This window comes from Hemiscyllium ocellatum, chromosome 22 (assembly GCF_020745735.1).
Source record: "Hemiscyllium ocellatum isolate sHemOce1 chromosome 22, sHemOce1.pat.X.cur, whole genome shotgun sequence".
Classification (NCBI taxonomy): domain Eukaryota; kingdom Metazoa; phylum Chordata; class Chondrichthyes; order Orectolobiformes; family Hemiscylliidae; genus Hemiscyllium; species Hemiscyllium ocellatum.
In genome coordinates this window covers 23,714,177-23,737,181 of record NC_083422.1, presented here as the reverse complement: position 1 = coordinate 23,737,181, position 23,005 = coordinate 23,714,177, and the positions used below count along the sequence as shown (strand labels likewise).

At 41.8% G+C, this 23,005-nt stretch overlaps 1 protein-coding gene across 1 annotated transcript in view; it reads left to right on the top strand.

The window, feature by feature from the left end:
- The first annotated feature begins 6,698 nt into the window (after positions 1 to 6,698).
- Positions 6,699 to 23,005, top strand: part of LOC132826461 (inositol polyphosphate-5-phosphatase A) — a 518,580-nt gene continuing 502,273 nt past the window's right edge. Inside the window, exon 1 of the mRNA XM_060842396.1 lies at positions 6,699 to 7,266. Within this exon, the coding sequence (XP_060698379.1) occupies positions 7,192 to 7,266 (75 nt within the window). The 5' untranslated portion in view covers positions 6,699 to 7,191. The remainder of the gene's footprint in view (positions 7,267 to 23,005) is intronic.

Genomic DNA, 23,005 nt, shown 5'->3' with positions numbered 1-23,005 from the left:
ACTCCCTAGGACCTTACCATTAGGTGTATAAACCCTGCTAAGGTTTGCTTTCCTAAAATTCAACACCTCACATTTATCTAAATTAAACTCCTTAGCCCATTGGCCCATCTGATCAAGATCCCCTTGTAATCTGAGATAACCTTCTTCACTATCCACTACACCTCCAATTTTGGTGTCATCTGCAAACTTACTAACTATACCTCTTATGTTCATATCCAAATCATTTATATAAATGCCAAAATGTAGTTCCAAGAAACAGCAAGGAGAATGATCAGAGTTATAACTTCAGGCTTTCTTTTCCTTCATGTTTGTTTGATCCTAACCCTCGGTTACTGATGCTAACTTCAGCAAATTTCTTTCTCCAACCAAGGCCACCAAACCTCAACAACAGCAAGTCAGACTTGCTTTGGTAATCCAAACACAAAGGAGGGAAATGTAGCCATTCACAATCAACCCATTTGTCCCAGGTAATAAGTGATTGATCAATAGTCCTTGAAAGAATTGTTAGAGGCTGCTAAAAAAAAGCAAATTCAGAATTTTTATTTTTGGGGGTTAAGAAAAGAAAGAATGCCTGTACCTGCTGAAAACCAATGTAAATCCCTCCAACCTGCCGCTTTGAGTACAGCTTCATTTCTGGAATTATATCCCTGGCCCCAGGCAGTAGCTGGCTCAGTGTGTAGAACTAGCTGGTTTGTCATCCTCCAGAAGCAGTAAGCTGCAGTATGTTTTGCTTGTTGAGCAGCCAAGGGTCAGTTCGCTCAGTTGCCAGCTTGTCATACCAACACCGTGGGTTCAATTCCTGCATCTGCTCCTCAGAGATTACATGAAGGATTTTCCTTCTCAAACTCTCCTCTTGCCTGAGGCCTGGTGATACTCGGGTTAAACCACAGTAGTCGTCTCTCTCTGTAATATGAGAACAGTCCTATGGTCAGGTGGGACTCTGGTGACTTTACTCTTATGTTTATATTGCCACTATAGGTACAGTTGGAACATTCAAAAGACATTTGGAAATGTACATGAGTAGGAAAGCTTTACAAGGATATGGGCCAAATGCAGGCAAGTGAGACGAGTTCAGTTTGGAAATCTTGGTTGGCATGGATGAGTTGGATTGAAGGGCTGTTTCCATGCTGTACAATTCCATAACACGAACGAAAAAAAATGATTAGTTCCTCTTAACTTGAGTAATGTTTTGACTTTGCAAACCTCTTGTGTGTTTTGAAAAGTAAAGGAAGATCATCTTCATGTTCCTTCAAAATCCAGAGTGGAAAATATTGCAGATAGAACAGTGACCATCAAAAGGGCACTGGATAAAGATGAAAAATGCTGTAGACCTTTAGGATAGATGCAGCACCGTGGGGTCTAATTGGTTAGCCGTTCAAAGCAATGGCACAGCTCCACTGGTGCCAAAAGACATAATACTGTACTGGATCATTCTCGAATACTGCCAGTACACACACATCTAGACATACCCTCATCCTAGTGCCCTCTCCCACCCATACCCACTCACCTTTCCAAAATGGAGCCCTTCACTTCTTGCAGCGCGGTCATTACTATCTCTCTGATTTCTCTCCATGCAGAAAAGATGAACATTCAGGGAGAAGCAAAGAGGTGTGTGGTGGTTTGGAGAGATGTCCACCCATTCCACAGGGAGGCAGGTTACTTATGGCAGGCTTCAGACATCAGTCATGACTAGGTATCTGATGAAGGAGCAGCGCTCTGAAATAAACCTGTTGGAAGGAGAGAGAGAGGGAGATTTTGAAGTCGTGTGTTGCTGGACATCGGAGTGCATCTGGGAAAATTAACAAACAGTGAATTTTACAACTAATCTTGGAGGAACTGGTTTGGGCGAAGTTCACAACACAGAATCAGACAAGTTAATTGTTGTTTTAAGTCTGTCCAAGAGAAAGGCTGCGTTAGTGAGTACAGTGGGTCCTTTCTTGATTATATGTTTTTGGAGATAAGTCTATTAATTAAACTTAAAATATAAGCCATAGCCATTAATTTAACCTGGTGCAGTGTTTTGTAGAGGAATATGACGGTGTTCTTTTCTGCGTCTGTAGATTGTGAAGGAGCAAAAATGGCCTTTAATAGAGTGATCTGTACTTCTTGTCAGATGTGGGAGTTGAAAGAGAGTTTAAGGGTTACTGCAGATTATATCTGCCATAAATGATGTTGGTTGCGAATCTTATCAGATCAAATGGATCGGTTGGAGAGACAGATAGAAGCGATGGGGAATTTGCAACAGCGACAGTATGTGATGGATGGCAGTTATAGGAAGGGGGGAAAGTCTCAGATACAGTCACATAGATGGGTTAACTCCAGGAAGGGTAAGAGAGGTCAGCACCTAGGGCAGGAGTCTTTTGTGGATATACCCATTTCAAACAGGTATGCTGTTTTGGAAAATGTAGGGGGTGATGGATTCTCAGAGGAACGTAGCACGAACAACCAAGTTTCTGGTATTGAGACTGGCTCTAATGCAATGAGGGGTACGTCGACTTTCAAGAGATCAATTATGTTAGGGCATTCTGTAGTCCGAGGTACAGATAGATGTTTCTGTGGCCAACAGTGAAAAAGCAGAATGGGTGTTGTTTCCCTGGTGCCAGGATCAAGGATGTCTCAGAGAAGGTGCAAAATGTTCTCACGGGGGAGCGGGGCCAGCTCCACATTGTCCACATTGGAATCAACGATATAGGAAGGGAAAAGGTTGAGATTCTGAAGGGAGATTACAGAGAGTTAGGCAGCAATTTTAAAAAGTGGTCCTCAGGGGTAGTAATAGCTGGATTACTCCCAGTGCTACGAACTAGTGAGGGCAGGAATAGGAGGATAGAACAGATGAATGCGTGGCTGAGGAGCTGGGGGGTGGCGGGGTGGGACGCAGGGAGATCGTGAGGAAAGAGATCAATCTGAGACGGGTGCAGTTGAGAACAGAAGTGAATCAAAAGGTCAGGGCAGGCAGGGACAAGGTAGGACTAATAAATTAAACTGCATTTATTTCAATGCAAGGGGCCTAACAGGGAAGGCAGATGAACTCAGGGCATGGTTAGATATATGGGAACTGGGATATCATAGGAATTACAAAAACATGGCTCAGGGATGGGCAGGACTGGCAGCTTAATGTTCCAGGATACAAATGCTGCAGGAAAGATAGAAAGGGAGGCAAGAGAGGAGGGGGAGTGGCATTTTTGATAAGGGATAGCATTGCAGCTGTGCTGAGGGAGGATATTCCCGGAAATATGTCCGGGGAAGTTATTTAGGTGAAACTCAGAAATAAGAAAGGATGATCACCTTATTTGGATTGTATTATAGACCCCCTAATAGTCAAAGGGAAATTGAGAAGCAAACTTGTAAGGAGATCTCAGCTATCTGTAAGAATAATAGGGTAGTTATGGTAGGGGATTTTAACTTTCCAAAGATCGACTGGGACTGCCAAAGTGTTAAAGTTTTAGATGGAGAGGAATTTCTTAAGTGCATACAAGACAATTTTCTGATTCACTATGTGGACGTACCTCCTAGAGAAGTTGCAAAACTTGGACCTACTCTTGGGAAATAAGGCAGGGCAGGTGACTGAGGTGTCAGTGGGGGAGCGCTTTGGGGTCAGCGACCATAAATCTATTCATTTTAAAATCGTGATGGAATAGAATAGACCAGATCTAAAAGTTGAAGTTCTAAATTGGAGAAAGGCCAATTTTGATGGTATTAGGCAAGAACTTTCGAAAGCTGATTGGAGGCAGATATTCGCAGGTAAAGGAACAACTTGAAAATGGAAAGCCTTCAGAAATGAGATAACAAGAATCCAGAGAAAGTATATTCTAGTCAGGGTGAAAAGGAAGGCTGGTAGGTATATGGAATGCTGGATGAGTAAAGAAATTGAGGGTTTGGTTAAGAAAAAGAAGGAAACATATGTAAGGTATAGACAGGATAGATCGAGTGAATCCTTAGAAGACTATAAAGGAAGTAGGAATATACTTAAGAGGGAAATCAGGAGGGTAAAAAGGGGACATGAGATAGCTGTGGCAAAAAGAATTAAGGAGAATCCAAAGGGTTTTTACAAATATAGTAAGGACAAAAGGGTTACGAGGGAGAGAATAGGGCCCCTCAAAGATCAGCAAGGTGGCCTTTGTGTGGAGCCACAGAAAATGAAGGAGATACTAAATGAATATTTTGCATCAGTATTTACTGTGGAAAAGGATATGGAAGATATAGACTGTGGGAAATAAATGGTGACATCTTGCAAAATGTCCAGATTACAGAGGAGGAAGTGCTGGATGTCTTGAAATGATTAAAGGTGGATAAATCCCCAGGAGCTGATCAGGTGTACCCGAGAACTCTGTGGGAAGCTAGAGAAGTGATTGCTGGGCCTCTTGCTGAGATAGTCACAGGTGAGGTGCCGGAAGACTGGAGGTTGGCAAACATGGTGCCACTGTTTAAGAAGAGCGGTAAAGACAAACCAGGGAACAATAGACCGGTAAGCCTGACCTCAGTGGCGGGCAAGTTGTTGGAGGGAATCCTGAGGGACCGGAAGGACATGTATCTGGAAAGGCAAGGACTGATTCAGGATAGGATTTGTGCGTGGGAAATCATGTCTCACAAACTTGATTGAGTTTTTTGAAGAAGCAACAAAGAAGATTGATGAGGGCAGAGCAATAGATGTGATCTATATGGACTTCAGTAAGGCATTAAACAAGGTTCCCCATGGGAGACTGATTAGCAAGGTTAGATCTCATGGAATACAGGGAGAACTAGCCATTTGGATACAGAACTGGCTCAAAGGTAGAAGACAGAGGGTGGTGGTGGAGGATTGTGTTTTAGACTGGAGGCCTGTGACCAGTGGAGTGCCACAAGGATTGGTGCTTTGTCCTCTAGGTTTTGGCATTTACTTAAATGATTTGGATGTGAGCATAAGAGGTACAGTTATGAAGTTTGCAGATGACACCAAAATTAGAGGTGTCAAAACAGCGAAGAAAGTTACCTCAGATTACAACAGGATCTGGACCAGATGGGCCAATGGGCTGAGAAGTGGCAGATGGAGCTTAATTCAGATAAATGCGAGGTGCTGCGTTTTGGGAATGCAAATCTTAGCAGGATTTATACACTTAATGGTCAATTCCTAGGGACTGTTGCTGAACAAAGAGACCTTGGAGTGCAAGTTCATAGCTCCTTGAAAGTGGAGTCGCAGGTAGATAGGATAATGAAGAAGGCATTTGGTATGCTTTCCTTTATTGGTCAGAGTATTGAGTACAAGAGTTGGGAGGTCATCTTGCGGCTGTATAGGACATTGGTTAGGTCACTATTGGAATATTGCGTGCATTTCTGGTCTCCTTCTTATCGGAAAGATGTTGTGAAACTTGAAGGGGTTCACAAAAGATTTCCAAGGATGTTGCCAGGGTTGGAGGATTTGAGCTATAGGGAGAGGCTGAACAGGCTGGGGCTGTTTTCCCTGGAGCGTCGGAAGCTGAGGGGTGACCTTATAGAGGTTTATAAAATTATGAGGGGCATGGATAGGATAAATAGACAAAGTCTTTTCCTTGGGGGTGGTAGAGGTTTAGGGTGAGAGGGGAAAGATATAAAAGAGACCTAAGGGGCAACTTTTTCACCCAGAGGGTGGTACATGTATGGAATGAGCTGCCAGAGGATGTGGTGGAGGCTAGTACAATTGCAACATTTAAAAGGCATCTGGATGGGTATATGAATAGGAAAGGTTTGGCGGGATATGGGCCGGTGCTGGCAGGTGGGACTAGATTGGGTTGGGATATCTGGTCCGCGTAGATAGGTTGGATCCAAGGGTCTGTTTCCATGCTCTACATCTCTATGACTCTATGGCTATGACCTCGTGTTCTCTCATTTTTAACAACGGCATCAGTCAGGAGCTGCCTGAAAGTCCGAACACCCTGAGGCGCTGGTGCTCAGGAAGGCTGGTGCATTGCAGGAAACGTCACTTTAACAGACTGACCTGTTTGAACCTAATTTCACTGTCCAGAAGTTCGGATAGACTCTCGGCCGCATTGTCATTTTGTGAAACAACAACTTTTGTTTGTTTCACCCTCCCTCGGGAACAGAACACTTTTGTTTTAAGTTTGATGTTTACACGATCTGAGCAATGCAACCGGGAAGCCTTCCTGTGTTCATGTGAAACAAAAACCTGTCGCAGCGCGTCCATTTCGGAGGATTAATAAAGTGACAGTAAATGACACTTCCCAGCTCATGTTGGTAAGATGATGCCCCGCGCATACACTGACTGACTGACTGTCTCCGGTCAAGCTGAAGAACGGGACAGCACTTTAAGCAGCCTGGGTGCACAGAGGGGGTAGATCAGATCTGGCTGAAATGACTGACCTTCCGTGGCTTGTTTTTGGATTCACAGCCTTGTGCAACACGCCTAAAGGGTTTAGATTTCCCGCTTCACAATAAACTCCCCAGTCCGAGAGAGAGCTCCTTAATATCATTAATGAGCGCAGAAAGCTATGCCTTTGAGCAAACAAACAGTGGACCGACTGAACGTCTCGTATTGAGATGTTTCATTCTGACACCCCGTACTGATCCCGAAACCCTCTCCCCAACCTGGACAAAGTTAGACCCCACTTCCCCCCTTCCACCAAAAATTGCAGGCGTTGCCCTTTTAAGAGGCAGGACACTTTTCAAATCTGGTAACTGACGTCAGGACAGTTTATGTTAAAAAAAATTCATGCCTTACGAGTCAATTTCACGCAATGTTTCCTGGGCGACAGATTGCCCGGAAAAAAAAGCCGAGGCAAAGATCAGAGAGAGAGACTGTGTGTGTTTGAAATGTTTGGAAACACAGTGATCGGCCTGTGTTAGAAGGAAGAAAGGAAGGAGAAAGTTTTCTGGTTGTTGTCTGAAGCGGTGGTGGTGGTGGCAGAGAGACAGAGGCTGATAATGAAGCGAGTCCAGAGGCAGAGGCAGCCTCTCACAGCCTGAGACTCAGAGAGAGACAGACAGACACACACATACACACACACAGATTGGGAGAGAGAGAGAGAGGGAGGGAGAAGCGCTGTGTGTGTGTGTGTGTCTGTGAATGAATGAAGGAGCTCAGATCGCAGCAGCAGCCACGGTATAAGGAGCAGTGCGGGCAGCGGCAGCAGGCAGGCAGGCAGGCAGTTTGCGAGGCTCTCTCTCTCTCTCTTCTCCACTGATCCCGAAACAAAAGGTGTGCTGAGAAATCTGCAGATTATGGCGGTGAAGACGCCTGCACAGGGCACCGGAGTGTTGCTGACAACAGCGAACGTCGGATCCCTGTTTGAAGATGTAAGTCTTGCCTCTCTTTGATGCCTCTCTTTTTGCACGCACTCTGGGTTATAGGTCGGGCTTGTGTGTGTGTCTATTTTTGGGGGAGCTTTCTTTTGTGGTAGTCTGATCTGCTCTCCCCCTCTGGAAGTCACTGGTTGTGCTCAGTGCACTCTATCTAAACAGGCCCTGGGTCTATACTGGGGTTTGTTCCTGTGTGTGTGTGTGTGTGTTGGTTAAAGCTAATGTCCCGGAAAAGGGGGCTGGGAGAGTTGGGGGAGGGGGACAGTTGGGGGAGGGGGTGATGGAGGTCGCTCTGTCCTGGGTCAGCTCCCCCCCGCCTCTCTCTCTGCTGGCCCCATCCTCAACTCCAACCCACCCACCCCTCTATCTCATTCTCTCTCCACGGGGGGTGTCAATTCCTGACCGACACTTCAGCCCCCAGCTGCACTGACATTGCATACATTTTCAGAACCTTAAGGATATCCCCGTGGCCAATGATCTCCATTGGGTTTTTTGGGAGGGAAGGCGCGGGGTTCAGGTCAGGATACAGAGAGGGTCAACCCCCTTCTCTACAGTGGACATCCCAGCAAACCCCTGGCTCAGAGCAGCCTCCTGTCTGGCACACTCGCCCTGAACTGCCTTCACACTCTTAACAACGTCTCTGGGAAACACATAGAAAAAGTGGACAGAAATGCACAGCGGCTGAGAAAGGGCAGCTCGGATCAACTGAACAGCTCTCTTCAATCCATGTATCCCAAGAGGGAGCAGCCCCCAGCACACACACCCACACACACACACACACAGCTTGACTTGGTTCTTTCCTGATGTTGGATAGTCACTGTAGGGAGACTTGATCGAGTCACTGAGTTCTCTTTGAAATTTTGAAAGTTACGCCGGAATCTGCAATGTAATGTTTATTTCAGAGGGGGGACCCTCATTAACATGTCTGATTCCTCCTGGAGTTCTTGGTTGGCCTGAGTAAAATCTACCCTGTTTGATTCTGGGAAGGTTTGTCGGGAATGTAAGTGAGAAGTTCCCAGCACTTGGTAACATAAATTATTTGTCAAAAAGCGAAGTGCCGGGTTGTAGAAATCTGAAATAAAAGCTGTTCTAAAGTGTTAGTAATGCTCAGCAGGTCAGGCTGGAGAAAGGGACCTGAATCTAAACTATTCTGAACGATGGACTTTAGCTTTCAGATGAAAGGTCGCCCCAGAAGCTGGTTGACTTGCTGAGTATTTCCATCTTGTTTGAATGTTAAATCCATTAATCAGGAGTTCGAACACCCACTGCAGGAAGAGTGAATGTGGCTGATAAGTGGGCCAGGTCTGTGTCAGCTTGAACAGTGGGGGAGCACACACATCACTTTGTTCTGATGAAAGGTATTGAGAGCTGAGGAAACGGGACCAAATCGACTGCATATTGGCATAAAGAAGCACAGGAGTAATTTTGAGGCTGTTGTGTTTACTTCTGCATTCAATCTAGGAGCTAGTCTGTTTACAGCCCCAGTATCACCAGGCCTAACATTCCAGTACAATAGAGAGTGTCAAGAGAAATGCTGTCCGTTACTGTCGAGACAACATTGAGGTCCCATCGGTCGACTCAGGAGGACGTTGAAATCCTTAATGAAGGATAGTAGTCATGATTTGGAGATACCAGTGTTGGACTGGGATTTTTAACTTAATGAAGGACAAATAGTTCTGATAGTCTATATTCTTGTCTTAACCAACGAACCTAAAAATAGTCGACAGGTCATTGTTGCCCATAGGATCTTGCTGTGTTCAAGAGTTACTTCTTCCTAACACTACCAGAAGTATTGCGTGTGAGCATTTTGACATTTTTCAAATCTTCCTTCTTGCAGAATAATCCAAAGTTCTGTGCTTTAAAGGGGAGAAAGGTTTTCCTTTAGTCACTATTCATTCATCTCAAACAGTGCTTTATTGCATATTCCCAATCTTCAACTGATTGATAACCTGTTCCCAACCACGTTTCACATTAATTGCGCACATATTCACTCTCTCTGTTTGTTGGATGAATTAGATGTGAAAATATTTGGAGAAGACTTCTGTACATTAACACTTGTTAAAATGAATCAAGATTTTTCAAAAAAAAACTTCAGGAATTAATTTATTTCTCAGGTACTCTAATAGACTCTGTCAGCCAGAAATTCTGAACACAGAACTTAAATCATTAGGCTTCCCCTCACTAAATGTAATAGTTAGAGAGAGGCTCTAACACAGCTCACTGTGTCCAAGATGTTCAAGATCACTCAGAACTCTATAGGTTCCCAATGTTATATTTTCTGTTCAAAGCAATAAATATTTAATTTTCTTGTGCCAAGTATACATATCTTTTCAAAAATCACTACATTTTATCATATCAAAATTTGATATTGTTGTGAATTAATGAACTATAGTAAGGGAATAGTTATGCATGAAAAGGTATTCAAATTCTATCCTCAGTTCAGCTTGACTATCTGAAATGATCTAACACTTCAATATCTTTATCAATGGAATTTTCCTTCATATTAAAGTAACTGGATATAAATGATCAATATTAACTGTCAGGATTTCAGGATAAAGAATGTGTATTCAGATGCTTTTATGAAATTTTTACAGCTCTGAATGAAAATGATCTTAGAACAATAATTCTGAAGTAGATTATCCACAGCATTTGTGATAAATGGTAAATGAATTAGTGACCTTATCTAACTGTAGGCTGTTACTGGTGTTCTCCAAGTTTAAATACGAGTAGGAGGAAGTAAGTCTGCACATTACAGATGCCCAAAATGTGTAAGGATAAGTCATGCTTCCCAAAAATGTACAAATTTACTCACATTTTTGGTAAATAAATGGATCATTGAAATATCTTAAAGCATGATATAGGAGCTAGGTCAAAGAGGGAGAATGTATTCTGTGTTGAGTCTGACTAGTTGAAGAAAACAAAATAATTTTATTGATTTTTAAAAAATAATATTTGCAAGCTTCCAAAGAAAAATTTGAGCAATAGTTTTTCTTGCATCATTGTTGGTGTGAACCTGATAAGTTTGAAATGGCAACTCAAGATATCAACTAAGTTTGGGTCTTTAATTGAGGCACTGGAAGATGAGCTCCTCAATTCACCATATATGACAGCATTTCATCTCCGTCTAATTAAGTCGTGGAATATCAGATTATTTCAAAACTTCTTTGAAGTTTTCTATTATGATCCAGTCATATTTGAATCAGTAACACTTTGTGTCAGTGGGCGGCACAGTGGCACAGTGGTTAGTGCCACTGCCTCATAGTGCCAGAGACCCAGGTTCAATTCCCGCCTCAGGTGATTGTCTGCGTGGAGTTTGTACATTCTGCTTGCATTTGTGTGGGTTTCCTCCCAGTGCTCCGGTTTCCTCCCACAGTCCAAATATGTGCAGGTGAGGTGAATTGGCCATGCTAAATTGCCCGTAGTGGTAGGTAAAGGGGTAAATGTAGGGGAATGAGTTTGGGTAGGTTGCAGGTCAGTGTGGACTTGTTGGGCCAAAGGGCCTGTTTCCACACTGTAAGTAATCAAATCAAAAAATATAACTGGGGTTAACTAATTCATCATCATGATTTATGTTTATGTCGGTTTAGATAGTCAAAAGGCTTGTTTGACCATGACATTACAGGAAGCCAATTTCATAACTTTTATTAGCAAGACCTTCACTTTTTTGTCTGTTCCTAAATACGTAGTTATTGGCATAACCACACTTATTAGCGTGGGTTCAGTGGTAGCACACTTGCCTCTGAATCAACAGCTTTTGGATTCAAATCCCATATCAGAGATCTGAGCACATAATCGAATTCAGTGTAGCACTATGTGAGTTGGTGGCTTTTGGGTGTGATGTAAACAAATGTCTCAGTTTATCCTTTCAGATGACATAAAAGTTCCCATGCACCATTATCAAAGAAAAGCGAGGGAGTTCTCCCCGGTATGCTGAATATTATTTAACCCTTAATCAACCATTACAAAATGGTATGGAGATGCCGGTGTTGGACTGGGGTGTACAAAGTTAAAACTCACACAACACTAGGTTATAGTCCAACAGGTTTAATTGGAAGCAGTAGCTTTCAGAGCGCTGCTTCCTCATCAGGTGGCACAACCTGCTGTACTATAACCTGGTGTTGTGTGATTTTTAACTTATTACAAAATGAATTATCTGGTCATTATTTCCAAAGCCATTTGTGGGATCTTGCTGTCTAACTTTTTTAACATGTTTACAATGGTCCAATAGTGATAGTACTTCACAAAATATTTTGTTAGATTTAAAATATTTTTGGATATGCTGTGTTGGCATCTAGTGTTATCCAGAAGAATATTCTACCACTCTCTTTCTTTATTGCATCTATTATTTTCAATATAATTCTGTGAAAGCAATGCTGTTAATTTAATTCATTGTGAACAGACAAACTGGGTTCAAGTCTTAAGCTGTACCTGTTGTTTCTACCTATTTTTAAAGGAGAGATTTGATGCTGAGCTCAACAAGAAAAGACATTGGACATTTTCCTGAATAAATATACAACATGCAACTACTATAAAACTACAAAACATTGATTACAATGTACGCCTTGCATTGAACAGAACGGCACTTGATGCTTTATTAAAGCAATTCATTTCCTAAGACAGATCCCTCTTACTGCAATGTTGTGTAATATGTAATAATCCCTTGTGTCAAATATGTTGCTTCTCCTTTTCCTTGAAAAGACAGTAAAACATTAAAAGCTTTCTTCCAAAAATGTACTGCACTCTGTAGAAATTATTACCGAAGATCACTAGCAGTCAGATAATGTAGATTCAGATATATTTTAATTGTTTCTCATACTCATGCATCAATGTGGATGCAACCAGTAATATTTGAATCAATATTGAAACATTGCATGCAATCTGGACAGTTGCAACAGCATGATTATTCAACAGTGATATTGGTCAAATAGACCTAATGTAATTATTGCATACATTTTCATAAGAGTTGTGATCATGAATGCAATACACAGAGTCAGAGAGCATGGAGAGATTAGTCTATGCCGACCATGTTCCCAAACCAAACTAGTCCCACCTGAATGCATTTGACCCATGTGCCTCCAAACCTTTCCTATTCATGTACTTATCCAAACGTCTTTTAAATGTTGTAACTGCACCTGCATCCACCACTTCCTCTGGCGGTTCAATCCTCACACTAACCAGTCTCTGTTTAAAAATGTGGTCCCTCATGTCCTTTTCAAATCTTTCTCCTCTCACCATAAAATATGCCCCCTAGTTTTGAACTCCCTACCTTAGGGAAAATCCTTTTCTATTCATCTTATATATGCCCCTCACGATTTTACAAACTTTCATCAGGTCACCCCTCAACCTCCTACGCTCTAATAAATAAAGGTTCTGGCCCATTCAACCTATTTTTATAACTTAAATCCTCCATTCCCAGCAACATCCTTGTGAATCTTTTCTGACCTCTCTCCAGTTCCATAATATCCTTCCTATAACAAGGCGACCAGAATTGCACACAGTATTTCAGAAGAGGCCTCACCAGCATCCTGTGCATTTAATTCAAGACTTCAAGCTCCCACTCCAAGCCTTTGAAGACATAAAAACAGAAAATAGTACAAATATTCAGCAGGTTTAGCATAACTGGGGAAAGCATGAGATTTGATGATCTTTAATCAGAACTGCAAAGAGTTGAAAATGTAACAAGTTGGAAGTAAGCGAAAAGAAAAAGCAGGAGGCAAAAAGAACAAGAGGGAAGATCTGTGATAATGTGGAAAGCAGAAGTTAAATGACAAGAAGATTGATGGCACAGGCCAAAAGCAGTGTCAAAGGGACATATAAAGAAACAAAAGATGTATCTAGAAATGGGAAAGGCAGATTTTTGAATAGCTGCATCCAAAACAAGTAGAGAGTGAAAAATGGAGAAACCCAAATCAGCACATGAAAACTCATCTTCTTTCACTTGCTTAAATCCTTCTGTAACTTTCCCAGTTCTGATGCAAGGCCAGTGACCTGAAATGCAACTTTGTTTCTCTATCCACAGGTGCTGCCAGACCAGAGTATTTACAGCATGTTTTTTGTCTTATTTCAGATTTTAAGTATCTGCATTGGGTTGCTTTTGTACCAAAAGTGTAATCCAGGCCCATTCTTTGATGCAGTACTGAGGTGATGCCAGACTGTCAGAGCTGTGGTATTTTGGTTGAGATAGGAACCAGTAATCCTGTCTGAATTGTTAGATGGATATAAACAAGCAATTTGCCAAAACAAAAGTGCAGGGGAGTTCACTCAGTGTCTCAGTGAAGGTTTATAAATAATATCACTAAAGCAGTTTATCCTATTAAATATCTCATTGTTCTTTGTGGTGAAGTTTCTGTGGGGCACAGAAGACTTCTGTGTTAGCCCATATTGCAGAAGTTACTAAGCTTTAAATATACAGGACTTTGGTTGTGAAATGCTGAGGGGCAATGAAAGGTCATGACAGGCCATGTACATGCAAGAAAATTAAAGCAGCATTTGGCACAGTATAATGGCACTTTAGCAGTTACATCTATGGTCATGGGTGATGGCATTTCACTGCACAGTGTGTTCCCATTTTCAACCCCACTGTCATAAGTAGATGCAGAGAACAGGTCAAGTGTTTGCCAAAATGAGTGAAGGAGGTAAGTTACAATGGATCGTTTTCAGAGAGGTCCATTTCAGAAAAGACAAAAAAAGATATTGAACACCTTAAAGGAACAGGCCTCTGTAATTCATGTAATTTCACAAAAATTAAAATAGCTAATTTAGAAGTTTAAAAGGTGCCCTCTTAAAAAATGCACAATAATGCAACAGAAATGGAAGTGGTGTTTGGAGAGCCAAGAGCAGATAATACATTAAAGATAGGGCAAAACAACAATGAAGTGCAGGTAGAAGATGCTGGAAAATACATGGTATATTTATCAGCATTTGCAACAAGAAAAGATCATTTAACACTGTGTAGAAATCTTACACCAGGACTCACCTAGAATGAACTATATTTCAATCATATAATGAATTCAGCAATATATAATTGTTAAAACATTGAACAGTGCAGTAGATTACAAATTAGAATGTAAAATTCCTGAAAGAATCCAGCGATAGTTGTGCCATATGCTGCTGTAGGAGTTCATGCTGGCTCTTTGGAAGCAAATTGAAGGGCTGTAGTGCTGACATGAATGGATGTTAATGATATCTTCCCACAATGATAATTGTACACAGCAATCCTCAGAGTCCTATTCACATCTCTTTGTTTACTAAGCTGAAAAGTGACAATTAATACCATGTGACAACAGCAACATCTCACATTGATTTGATAATGGTTCCTTGGAGACATGTTCTATATGAGACAGTTTGCACCAAATGCTTTAGAAAAGTATGTCACATTCAACTGTAACTACGGCAATGTCAGTTTGTGTTAACCATGACTCAGTTGGTAGCAATCTTTCCTCTGTGTTAGGAGTTTGAGGGGTCCAGGACCTTTTGCACAAATCTAAATTGATACAACACACTTGATTGGTACAGTGACAAGGGAGAGCTGTACTACTGAAGCTACCATATTTCAGATCAGACATTAAACCAAGCTCTGTCTGCCTTCGCAGATGGACTTAGAGATTTCATGGCACTGTTTTTGTTGAACTGCAGTGGACTTCCCTTTGTATATTGGCCAATATTAAGTCTCCATCAACCAACCAGTAAAAACAGATGATCTGGTCACCTATGATGTTGGTATTTATGGGACCCTGCTGCGTTCCAGTTGAGTCTGTACTTCCTACGTTACAAAACTAAACTTTAAAATGTACTGATTGGCTGTAACACTCTTTGGGTGCCTCATTCCTGATAAAGGGCTTATGCCCGAAATGTCGATTCTCCGGCTTCTCAGATGCTGCCTGACCTGCTTTGCTTTTCCAGCACTGCACTCTCGACTCTGATCGCCAGCATCTGCAGTCCTCATTTTCTCCTCCTCTTTGGGATGGCCAAATATCATGAAAAACAGCATCTAAATGCAAATCAAACTTTATTTCTTTGTTGAGATAAAATTTCAGAAATGCCCTGTCATCATGAGAGATTTTAAATCTATTGCAGTGTAGGCAGAATCCGATTTAAAGTCTCATTCAAAAAGGGCATCTCCAACAGTGCAGCAGGGAGGGGATGCAAGGACTAGGAAGATAGTAGGAGGGGATGAAAAGAATACAAAAAATTGGCACATGATGACATTGGATAATGTATAATACTGCTTATGATAGTCTGACATCATCAATATCTTGCTTGGTTATGATGGCTTTAACAAAGGACAAACTGCCAAGACATTTTGTATAGGCAAAAGCAAAAACGGTAAATGCTGCACTGAGGAAGGTAATAATGGGACAGTGATCAAATATTTAGGTAAAGAAGTAACCTTAAGGAGGATCTTAAAAGGAACAAATAAGTTGGGGAAGTAAAGGACTGGAAAATAATTCCAGAACTATGGCTCAGTTACTAAAGTTATAAAGCCAGTGGTTGGATGATGGAATGATGGTGCGGTGGGAGATTTTGGGTGGGGGAGTGAGGGGGAGTCTATACCAAACAGGAGAATTGGGAGTTTGGATTGGAGGGAGTGGTAGTGTTGGAAAAGGTAACAGAGTTAAGGAGGGAAGAGACAACTAATTGTTGGAATAACAAGGAAAGGAATTTTAACTTTTAGGTCGTGGGGGAGTGGGAGGTATTGTGGGCCAACAAAGATCAGGATGACGAGTGAACTAAACTTGGAATGGGATATAACATACGCACAGCAGAGCTTATGCAGGTTTGAAATAGGAGGCAAACAGGATGGATCGGAGTGTTAAAGGCATGGAGGAGGGTTTCCATAATATGGGCTCAGACGGTCGTGGCGAAGCTGACATTATGGAGGTTGTGTAGTTTAAAGGTGAGTCTCAGGTGACACAAATAGTATAAAGAACTTGACAAAGATAAATTACCCCTGATCTGTCAGAAAGAATATAGCTGAATTTTCTTTGTCCCAAAACATTGTATTCTCTGTCCCCAGTAAGTAGAGCTCAATGATATTACTTCATTGCTATTTTGTTTCGGTAAAAGATTAGTTTCAGCTAAAGTTCTGTCAAGAAGGGAAATAAAACCTGATTAGGTGATTGCCTGGTGAGAAGCACATTAATGGCCATTTTGACCTCTGTTACTGAATGTGACAGGACTCGGTCCTAGTGTATAGAGCAGTTGTTGTCATCACAGTCCTGTACTAAGTGAGGCCTGGAACCTATATTAGTGATGCACAGAGAAATTACACCAGCAAGATTTCTACTGCATTCTCCAGCTTCAATGGGAGTCTGTTGAGCAAACACTGGTATCCTTCTTGAAGCCATCTTTATAAGCATTCTGGCAAAAATCTTGCAAAACCATCTGTGACGGACTGCACATTGTACCTAGATGGCTTAAAAAATGTCTCTTTACCTGTTTTCTCAACTCTCATGTGGCCAATGTTCTAGAGCAGGACAAAGAAACTGCTTCAAAGATGCTCTGAAGCTTTTCTTGAAGCGAGGCACTATTTACATTAATGACATGAAGGAGCTTGCTACAGATTATTCAAAGTGGCAACAATTGGTCGATCAAGCTGCAACATGCTCTGGGTCCAAACACCTTAATAATGATGCAAAGCAGCAGCAGAGAAGGATAGAAAACAAAGCAATTCCTGCACTCTGGGTGCCATGAATCCTGCTGCTCCAGGTGCCTAAAATTGTGTGGGGTAACAATCATCCTGAGAGTTACCAGAGATCAGAAATTGAATTAGACTAGCTATATAATATTGCAGCTAGAAGAGGAAGTCATACACCAGGAATCCTGCAGCAAGTACTTCATCTCTTGACTCTCCTCTTGGAGATGGTGAATGGGCTTTAGACAGTCACCATCTCCAAGGGACAAGTCAGGAGCCTGATGGAATACTCTCCACTTGCCTGGATGAGTGCAGTTCCAAGAACACTCAAAAAGCTTGACACTATCCAGGACAAAGCAGCATGCTTAATTGGCACGACATTCTCAAACATTAACTCCATCCACCGCTGATGCACAGTAGCAGTAATGCGTACCATCCAATAGATGCATTACAGTAACTCAGCAAGACATTTTAGACAGCACCTTCCAGTCCTATGAGCACTACCCCCTAAAGGGTCAAGCATTACAGATATATTGAAATACCATGATCTGCATACTCTCCTCCAAGCCAGTCACCACCCTAACTTACCATTTATTCACCGTCACTGGTCAAAATGCTGGAAGGCCCTCCCTAATAGCATTGTCGGTTTTCCAACAACAAATAGATTTCAGCAATTCAGGAAGGCAGATCATCACCACCTGCTTAAGGACATGATTTGGAGATGCCGGTGTTGGACTGGAGTGTGCAAAGTTAAAAATCACACAACACCAGGTTATAGTCCAACAGGTTTGATTGGAAGCACACTAGCTTTCGGAGCGATGCTCCTTCATCAGGTGATGAAGCGTCGCTCCAAAAGCTAGTGTGCTTCCAATCAAACCTGTTGGACTATAAACTGGTGTTGTGTGATTTTTAACTTTGCTTAAAGACAACTAGGGATAGGAAGTGAATGGTGATTGGCCCAGCCAGCAAAGTCCAATGCCAATAATGAATGTGATAAATACTTGAAGTTGTGTTGCATGTGGAATCCAATACATATGTCTCACAAAATGTATCATGCAGAAGTAATTTTTTTTAAAGCAGCTGTTGTTAGGAGTTTGGATGCTGTGTGCTCAGTTGGTGTCACTTTAGTTTGAAGATGCAGAATGTTTGACTTGCTTAAGTAATAACATTAAGCCAAGGAACCCATTTCTGCTTTGTGTTGGGTAAACTTGACACCCACATGTGAGAGATGAGAGAGCAGTGTCATATGTGTTATAGAAGGGTTGAGAATATTTAAGAATGTAAGTGATAATGTAATTGATTATAGGAGTATATGAAGTTTAGTAATACATGTAAAAGTTATGAAAGTGGTTATTTTATGCTTAGAGCGTGATGCAATACTTCCCTGCATGAAAGTAAACCAAGGAGGCAGGAAGTATAAAATTGGGTTAGTCTGAATTGAGTTCAGCATGACCACAGAAAATTAATTTTCCTAAACTATCTTCTTTTACCTTTTGCACACACAAATGGAAACAGTGAAGTTAGCAAACTGAGTCTCTTTGTGAATGTGCAAGTCAACATTCATATTTGTTTTGCATGTAGAAAGTGACTGCTCTTCTATTAAATCATTGATAAAGAAGCTCTGGTACTCTTAGAGTTTTAACAATATCCTGTTATTTTGGGTTCTTTTTGGATTGAACCCAATGCTGTATGCTATTATTTATGCGCAAATTAGACAGTGGCTTCCAGCAGGTGCACATATAGTTAAATGCTGCCAATTTGGCTATGAGTAAAGGCGGTATAGTTAATAAATTTGCAGATGACACCAAAATTGATGGTGTGGTGGACAGTGAAGAAGATTATCTCAGAGTACAACAGGACCTTAATCAGATGAGCCAATAGGCTGAGGAGTGGCAGATGGATTTAAATTTTGAGAAACGTTTTGAACTTTAGTAAGGCAAATCAGGGCAGGATTTATACAGTAGATTGTGGCACCCTGGGGTGTGTTACCAAACAAAAGAACCTAGGGGTGCAGGTGCATGTTTCCTTGAAAAGGAGACAGGATGGTTACAAAGGCATTTGGCACTTTTGTTTTCACCGGTCAATGTACTGATAGGATATTATATTGCAGCTGTACAAAACATTGGTTAGGCCATTTTTAGAATACTGCATTTATTTCTGGTCTCTCAGCTTTAGGACAGATGTTAAACTTGAAAGAGTTCAGAAAAAAAGTTACAATAATGTTGTGGGATTGGAGGGCTTGAGCTAAAGGGAAAGGCTGGCGCTATTTTCCCTGGAGCTTTGGAGGCTGAGGGGTGACCTTATGAAGATTTACAGAATCATGAGGGGCTTGGATAGGGTGAATAGCCCAGGTCTTTTCCCTGGGGTTGGGGAGTCCAAAACTAGAAGACATGAGCATAAGGTGAGAGGAGAAAGATTCAAAAGGGATATGAGGGGTTACTTTTCCACACAGAGAATAGTGCAAGTCTGGAACGAGCTGCCAGAGGAAATGGTGGAGACAGGTACAATTACAATATTTAAAAGGACATCTGGATGGATACATGAATAGGAAGGATTGGGCCAAATGATGGCACCTGGGACAAGATCTTTTTTCGGTGTAGTGTGGTCGGTGTGGACGAGTTGGGCCGAAAGGTCTGTTTCTGTTGTATGACTGAGTATCACATTTGCCTGGTCCCCACATGTTGAACAGTGCAAGGTTCCTGCTCTAGGGTGCTAAATACAAACTGAAATCCTTAGAGTTTGCCTATTCCAGTCGGAGAACCTAATAATTGGAGTGACAAGCAGTATCCCAAAGGGTTCAGTGTTGGGGCCGCAACTGTTCGCGTTATATATTAGTGATCTGGATGAAGTTCTAGCGAAGTTTGCCGATGATACGAAATTAGGTGGACAGGCAAGTAGTACTGAGGAAGTGGGGAGGCTGCAGAAGGATCTAGATAGTTTGGGAGAGTGGTCTAGGAAATGGCTGATGAAATTCAACGTGAGCAAATGTGAAGTCTTGCACTTTGGAAAAAAGAATACAAGCATGGACTACTTTCTAAACGGTGAGAAAATTCATTAAGCCAAAGTACAAAGGGACCTGGGAGTGCTAGTCGAGGATTCTCTAAAGGTAAACATGCAGGTTGAATATGTGATTAAGGAAGAGCTTGCTATGTTGTCATTTATCTCAAGAGGGTTGGAATATAAAAGCACCGTTGTGCTACTGAGCCTTTATAAAGCTCTAGTTAGGCCCCATTTGGAGTACTGTGTCCAGTTTTGGTCCCCACACCTCAGGAAGGACATACTGGCACTGGAGCGTGTCCAGCGGAGATTCACAAGGATGATCCCTGGAATGGCAAGTCTAACATGCGAGGAATGGCTGAGGATCCTGGGATTGTATTCATTGGAGTTTAGAAGGTTAAGGGGAGATCTAATAGAAACTTACAAGATAATACATGGCTTGGAAAGGTGGACGCTAGGAAATTGTTTCCGTTAGGCGAGGAGACTCGGACCCGTGGGCACAGCCTTAGAATTAGAGGAGGTAAATTCAGAACAGAAATGCAGAGATATTTCTTCAGCCAGAGAGTCGTGGGCCTGTGGAATTCATTGCCGCAGAGTGCAGTGGAGGCTGGGACGCTAAATGGCTTCAAGGCAGAGATTGATAAATTCTTGATGTCACAAGGAATTAAGGGCTATAGGGAGAGTGCTGGTAAGTGGAGTTGAAATGCCCATCAGCCATGATTAAATGGCGGAGTGGACTCGATGGGCCGAATGGCCTTACTTCCACTCCTATGTCTTATGGTCTTATGGTTTTAATTACTGTCAGATAATCTGCTTGGCGCTGAGAAATAAGTTACAAGTGTGGAGTTTCATTCTTTCGACTTTTAATTGTTAACGGGGGATTTTTTTTTAAAAAGAGTATTTTCTTTATGTATTTTTTCTTTATTTTCTGCTTCCTTGGATCCAAGCTTTTTGTTTTGCTTTCTGCAGCTCTATGACATTGGATTCATAATTCGAAGTGATACTGGTTCCGACTGCTCACGAACTCTTTTCCAGCTGATGTGTTCTCTGAAGGTGCTCAGTTGCTTATCTCGCTCACACCAGGCTTGGATACTCTGTAGCTATTTTGACATCCACTGGCAGCTACGTGCCTTACACAGAGTCTTGCCTCCCATTGTTGCACACGAGTTATCAGCCTGTCTTTTCGGACGTGGTCACACTCAGTAAAGATTTGTTCCACACATTTGCCTCGAAATAACAGTTGTCAACATTAATGGGTGGACAGTTAGCATATTGGTATCCCGAGGAGCAAAGCCCCTGTTAAAATAATAGACCTAAGGAATATCCACATGATATCATTAACAGTCATTTCTGGCACCTGGATGATTTCCAATTTCTGTCCATGGATTATAAATACATACACTTATAGTTCAGTGTAATTGTAACTCACTAGCATTTTTTTGGCATGACGAGGCATTTCCTCCCAGCAGAAATGACATCCTTGTGTGAAAAAATAATAACGATCTTTCATGGAAGCTGAACATTTTCTGGCCCCACCTCCCATTTCCTCCAATAAAGTGCATTGGGGTCAATACAGGAGTATTTAAACGTTTCCGAAAGTTGATATTTTTTGGTTATTAATAAACAGTGAGATTATTTTGTGTGTGTTTACAGTTCGTATTTCATCAGAAAGTATTGAACCCTTAGAGATACAGCAACCAGACAATGGTTTCAAATTATATGGAATGCACGTTTATGGTACCCTACAGCATAATGCTGGTGCCATATTTATTTAATGGACAGAATTTATTTAACAGAATTTTGCACTGTCACTGCCAGGGCTTCGCCAATAAATGTGGATGGCCTCAGCAGTCTGTGGGTACACATTACTGTCCCTGAGGTTTGACTTCATTTCAGTTAGTTGCCCAGCAGTAACAAGTTTAGCCCTCATAAAAATACATATATGCATACACAATACTTGTATAATACCTTAATATAACATATATGTCAGCAACAAACAGCTTCTTTGTATGCTGATTTCACAGTTACAGGATGATTTGTGACTTGAAAGTGTTTAAAACAAACATGTGTAAAAATAAGAGTTCAATGGGCAATGCACCAACTGTATGATAGACAGAGAGGGACAGTTATATTTATAAGTTTTCCATTGTATGCACAATGGAAAGAATGCAAAGGGAGGTACACTAAATCTAATTCAACAAGAGATTCCACTGTTCTGACACAGTGCCAACGTTTAATCAACGTGATTAAACGTGATTAGGATCATGAGTCACTCTAGATCTGTGAAGGGAAGTTCTGGACATCCTCTTATTTGAAGTTACATGATGTATCACTGTTTAGTGACAGGAAATTAATGCTGCCCCACTCCATACTTCACCAGACAGTGTCTAAGTACCTCTCATACTGCAATCTTGGATCCTGGTGGTCTGTAGTGACAGACAGTGGGCACTTAATGCCCACTTAAGAACCTCATCTTGATGCAGCTTGTGTTAACCTGTTGATGGATAAGCATCTGGCCGTGCAAGATGCATAACAATCAAACACTGACGTGTATTTCTCTGCAGCTCCCTGTGGTATGGCTAGGGATATCCATTGAACAAAGACTCTCAGTGCCTGATTGAAGGGCTTGGTATTGGGAAGGGAGGGGCTTCTGAAAGCCACATCCCTTTCCTTGTTGCCAAATCCCCAGTCCCATATAACCCCCCAACCCCTTTACTCCCTTTCCCAACATCACTCGCCTGTCTGCTCCTGCCTAAAGACTCAAGCAGGTATAGGAGCCACTGACTCTCCAGAAGCACCGCTGTGCATGGAAGAGCAACAAGCCTCTAATTGGCTGGCTGCCCTCAACAAATCGTATTTCCACCCTCAGGGTGCTCGATTGTGGGGAATGCCTTGATAGTCTGTTAAAAGTTTGGGAGGGAGCGGAGTGGCACAAGATATGGAGGATCGTGCTGAAAAGCATCAATATAGAACTCTCACTGGCTCTCCAGCCAGCAGCTTGAGACCCTGTCAGTCCTACACAATTCTATCTCGTCTGTGGAGAGATGTGCTGAAAGTTTGCAACCTCTTGCATTGATGCACTTTCTCTTAAAGAGATGTGCAACG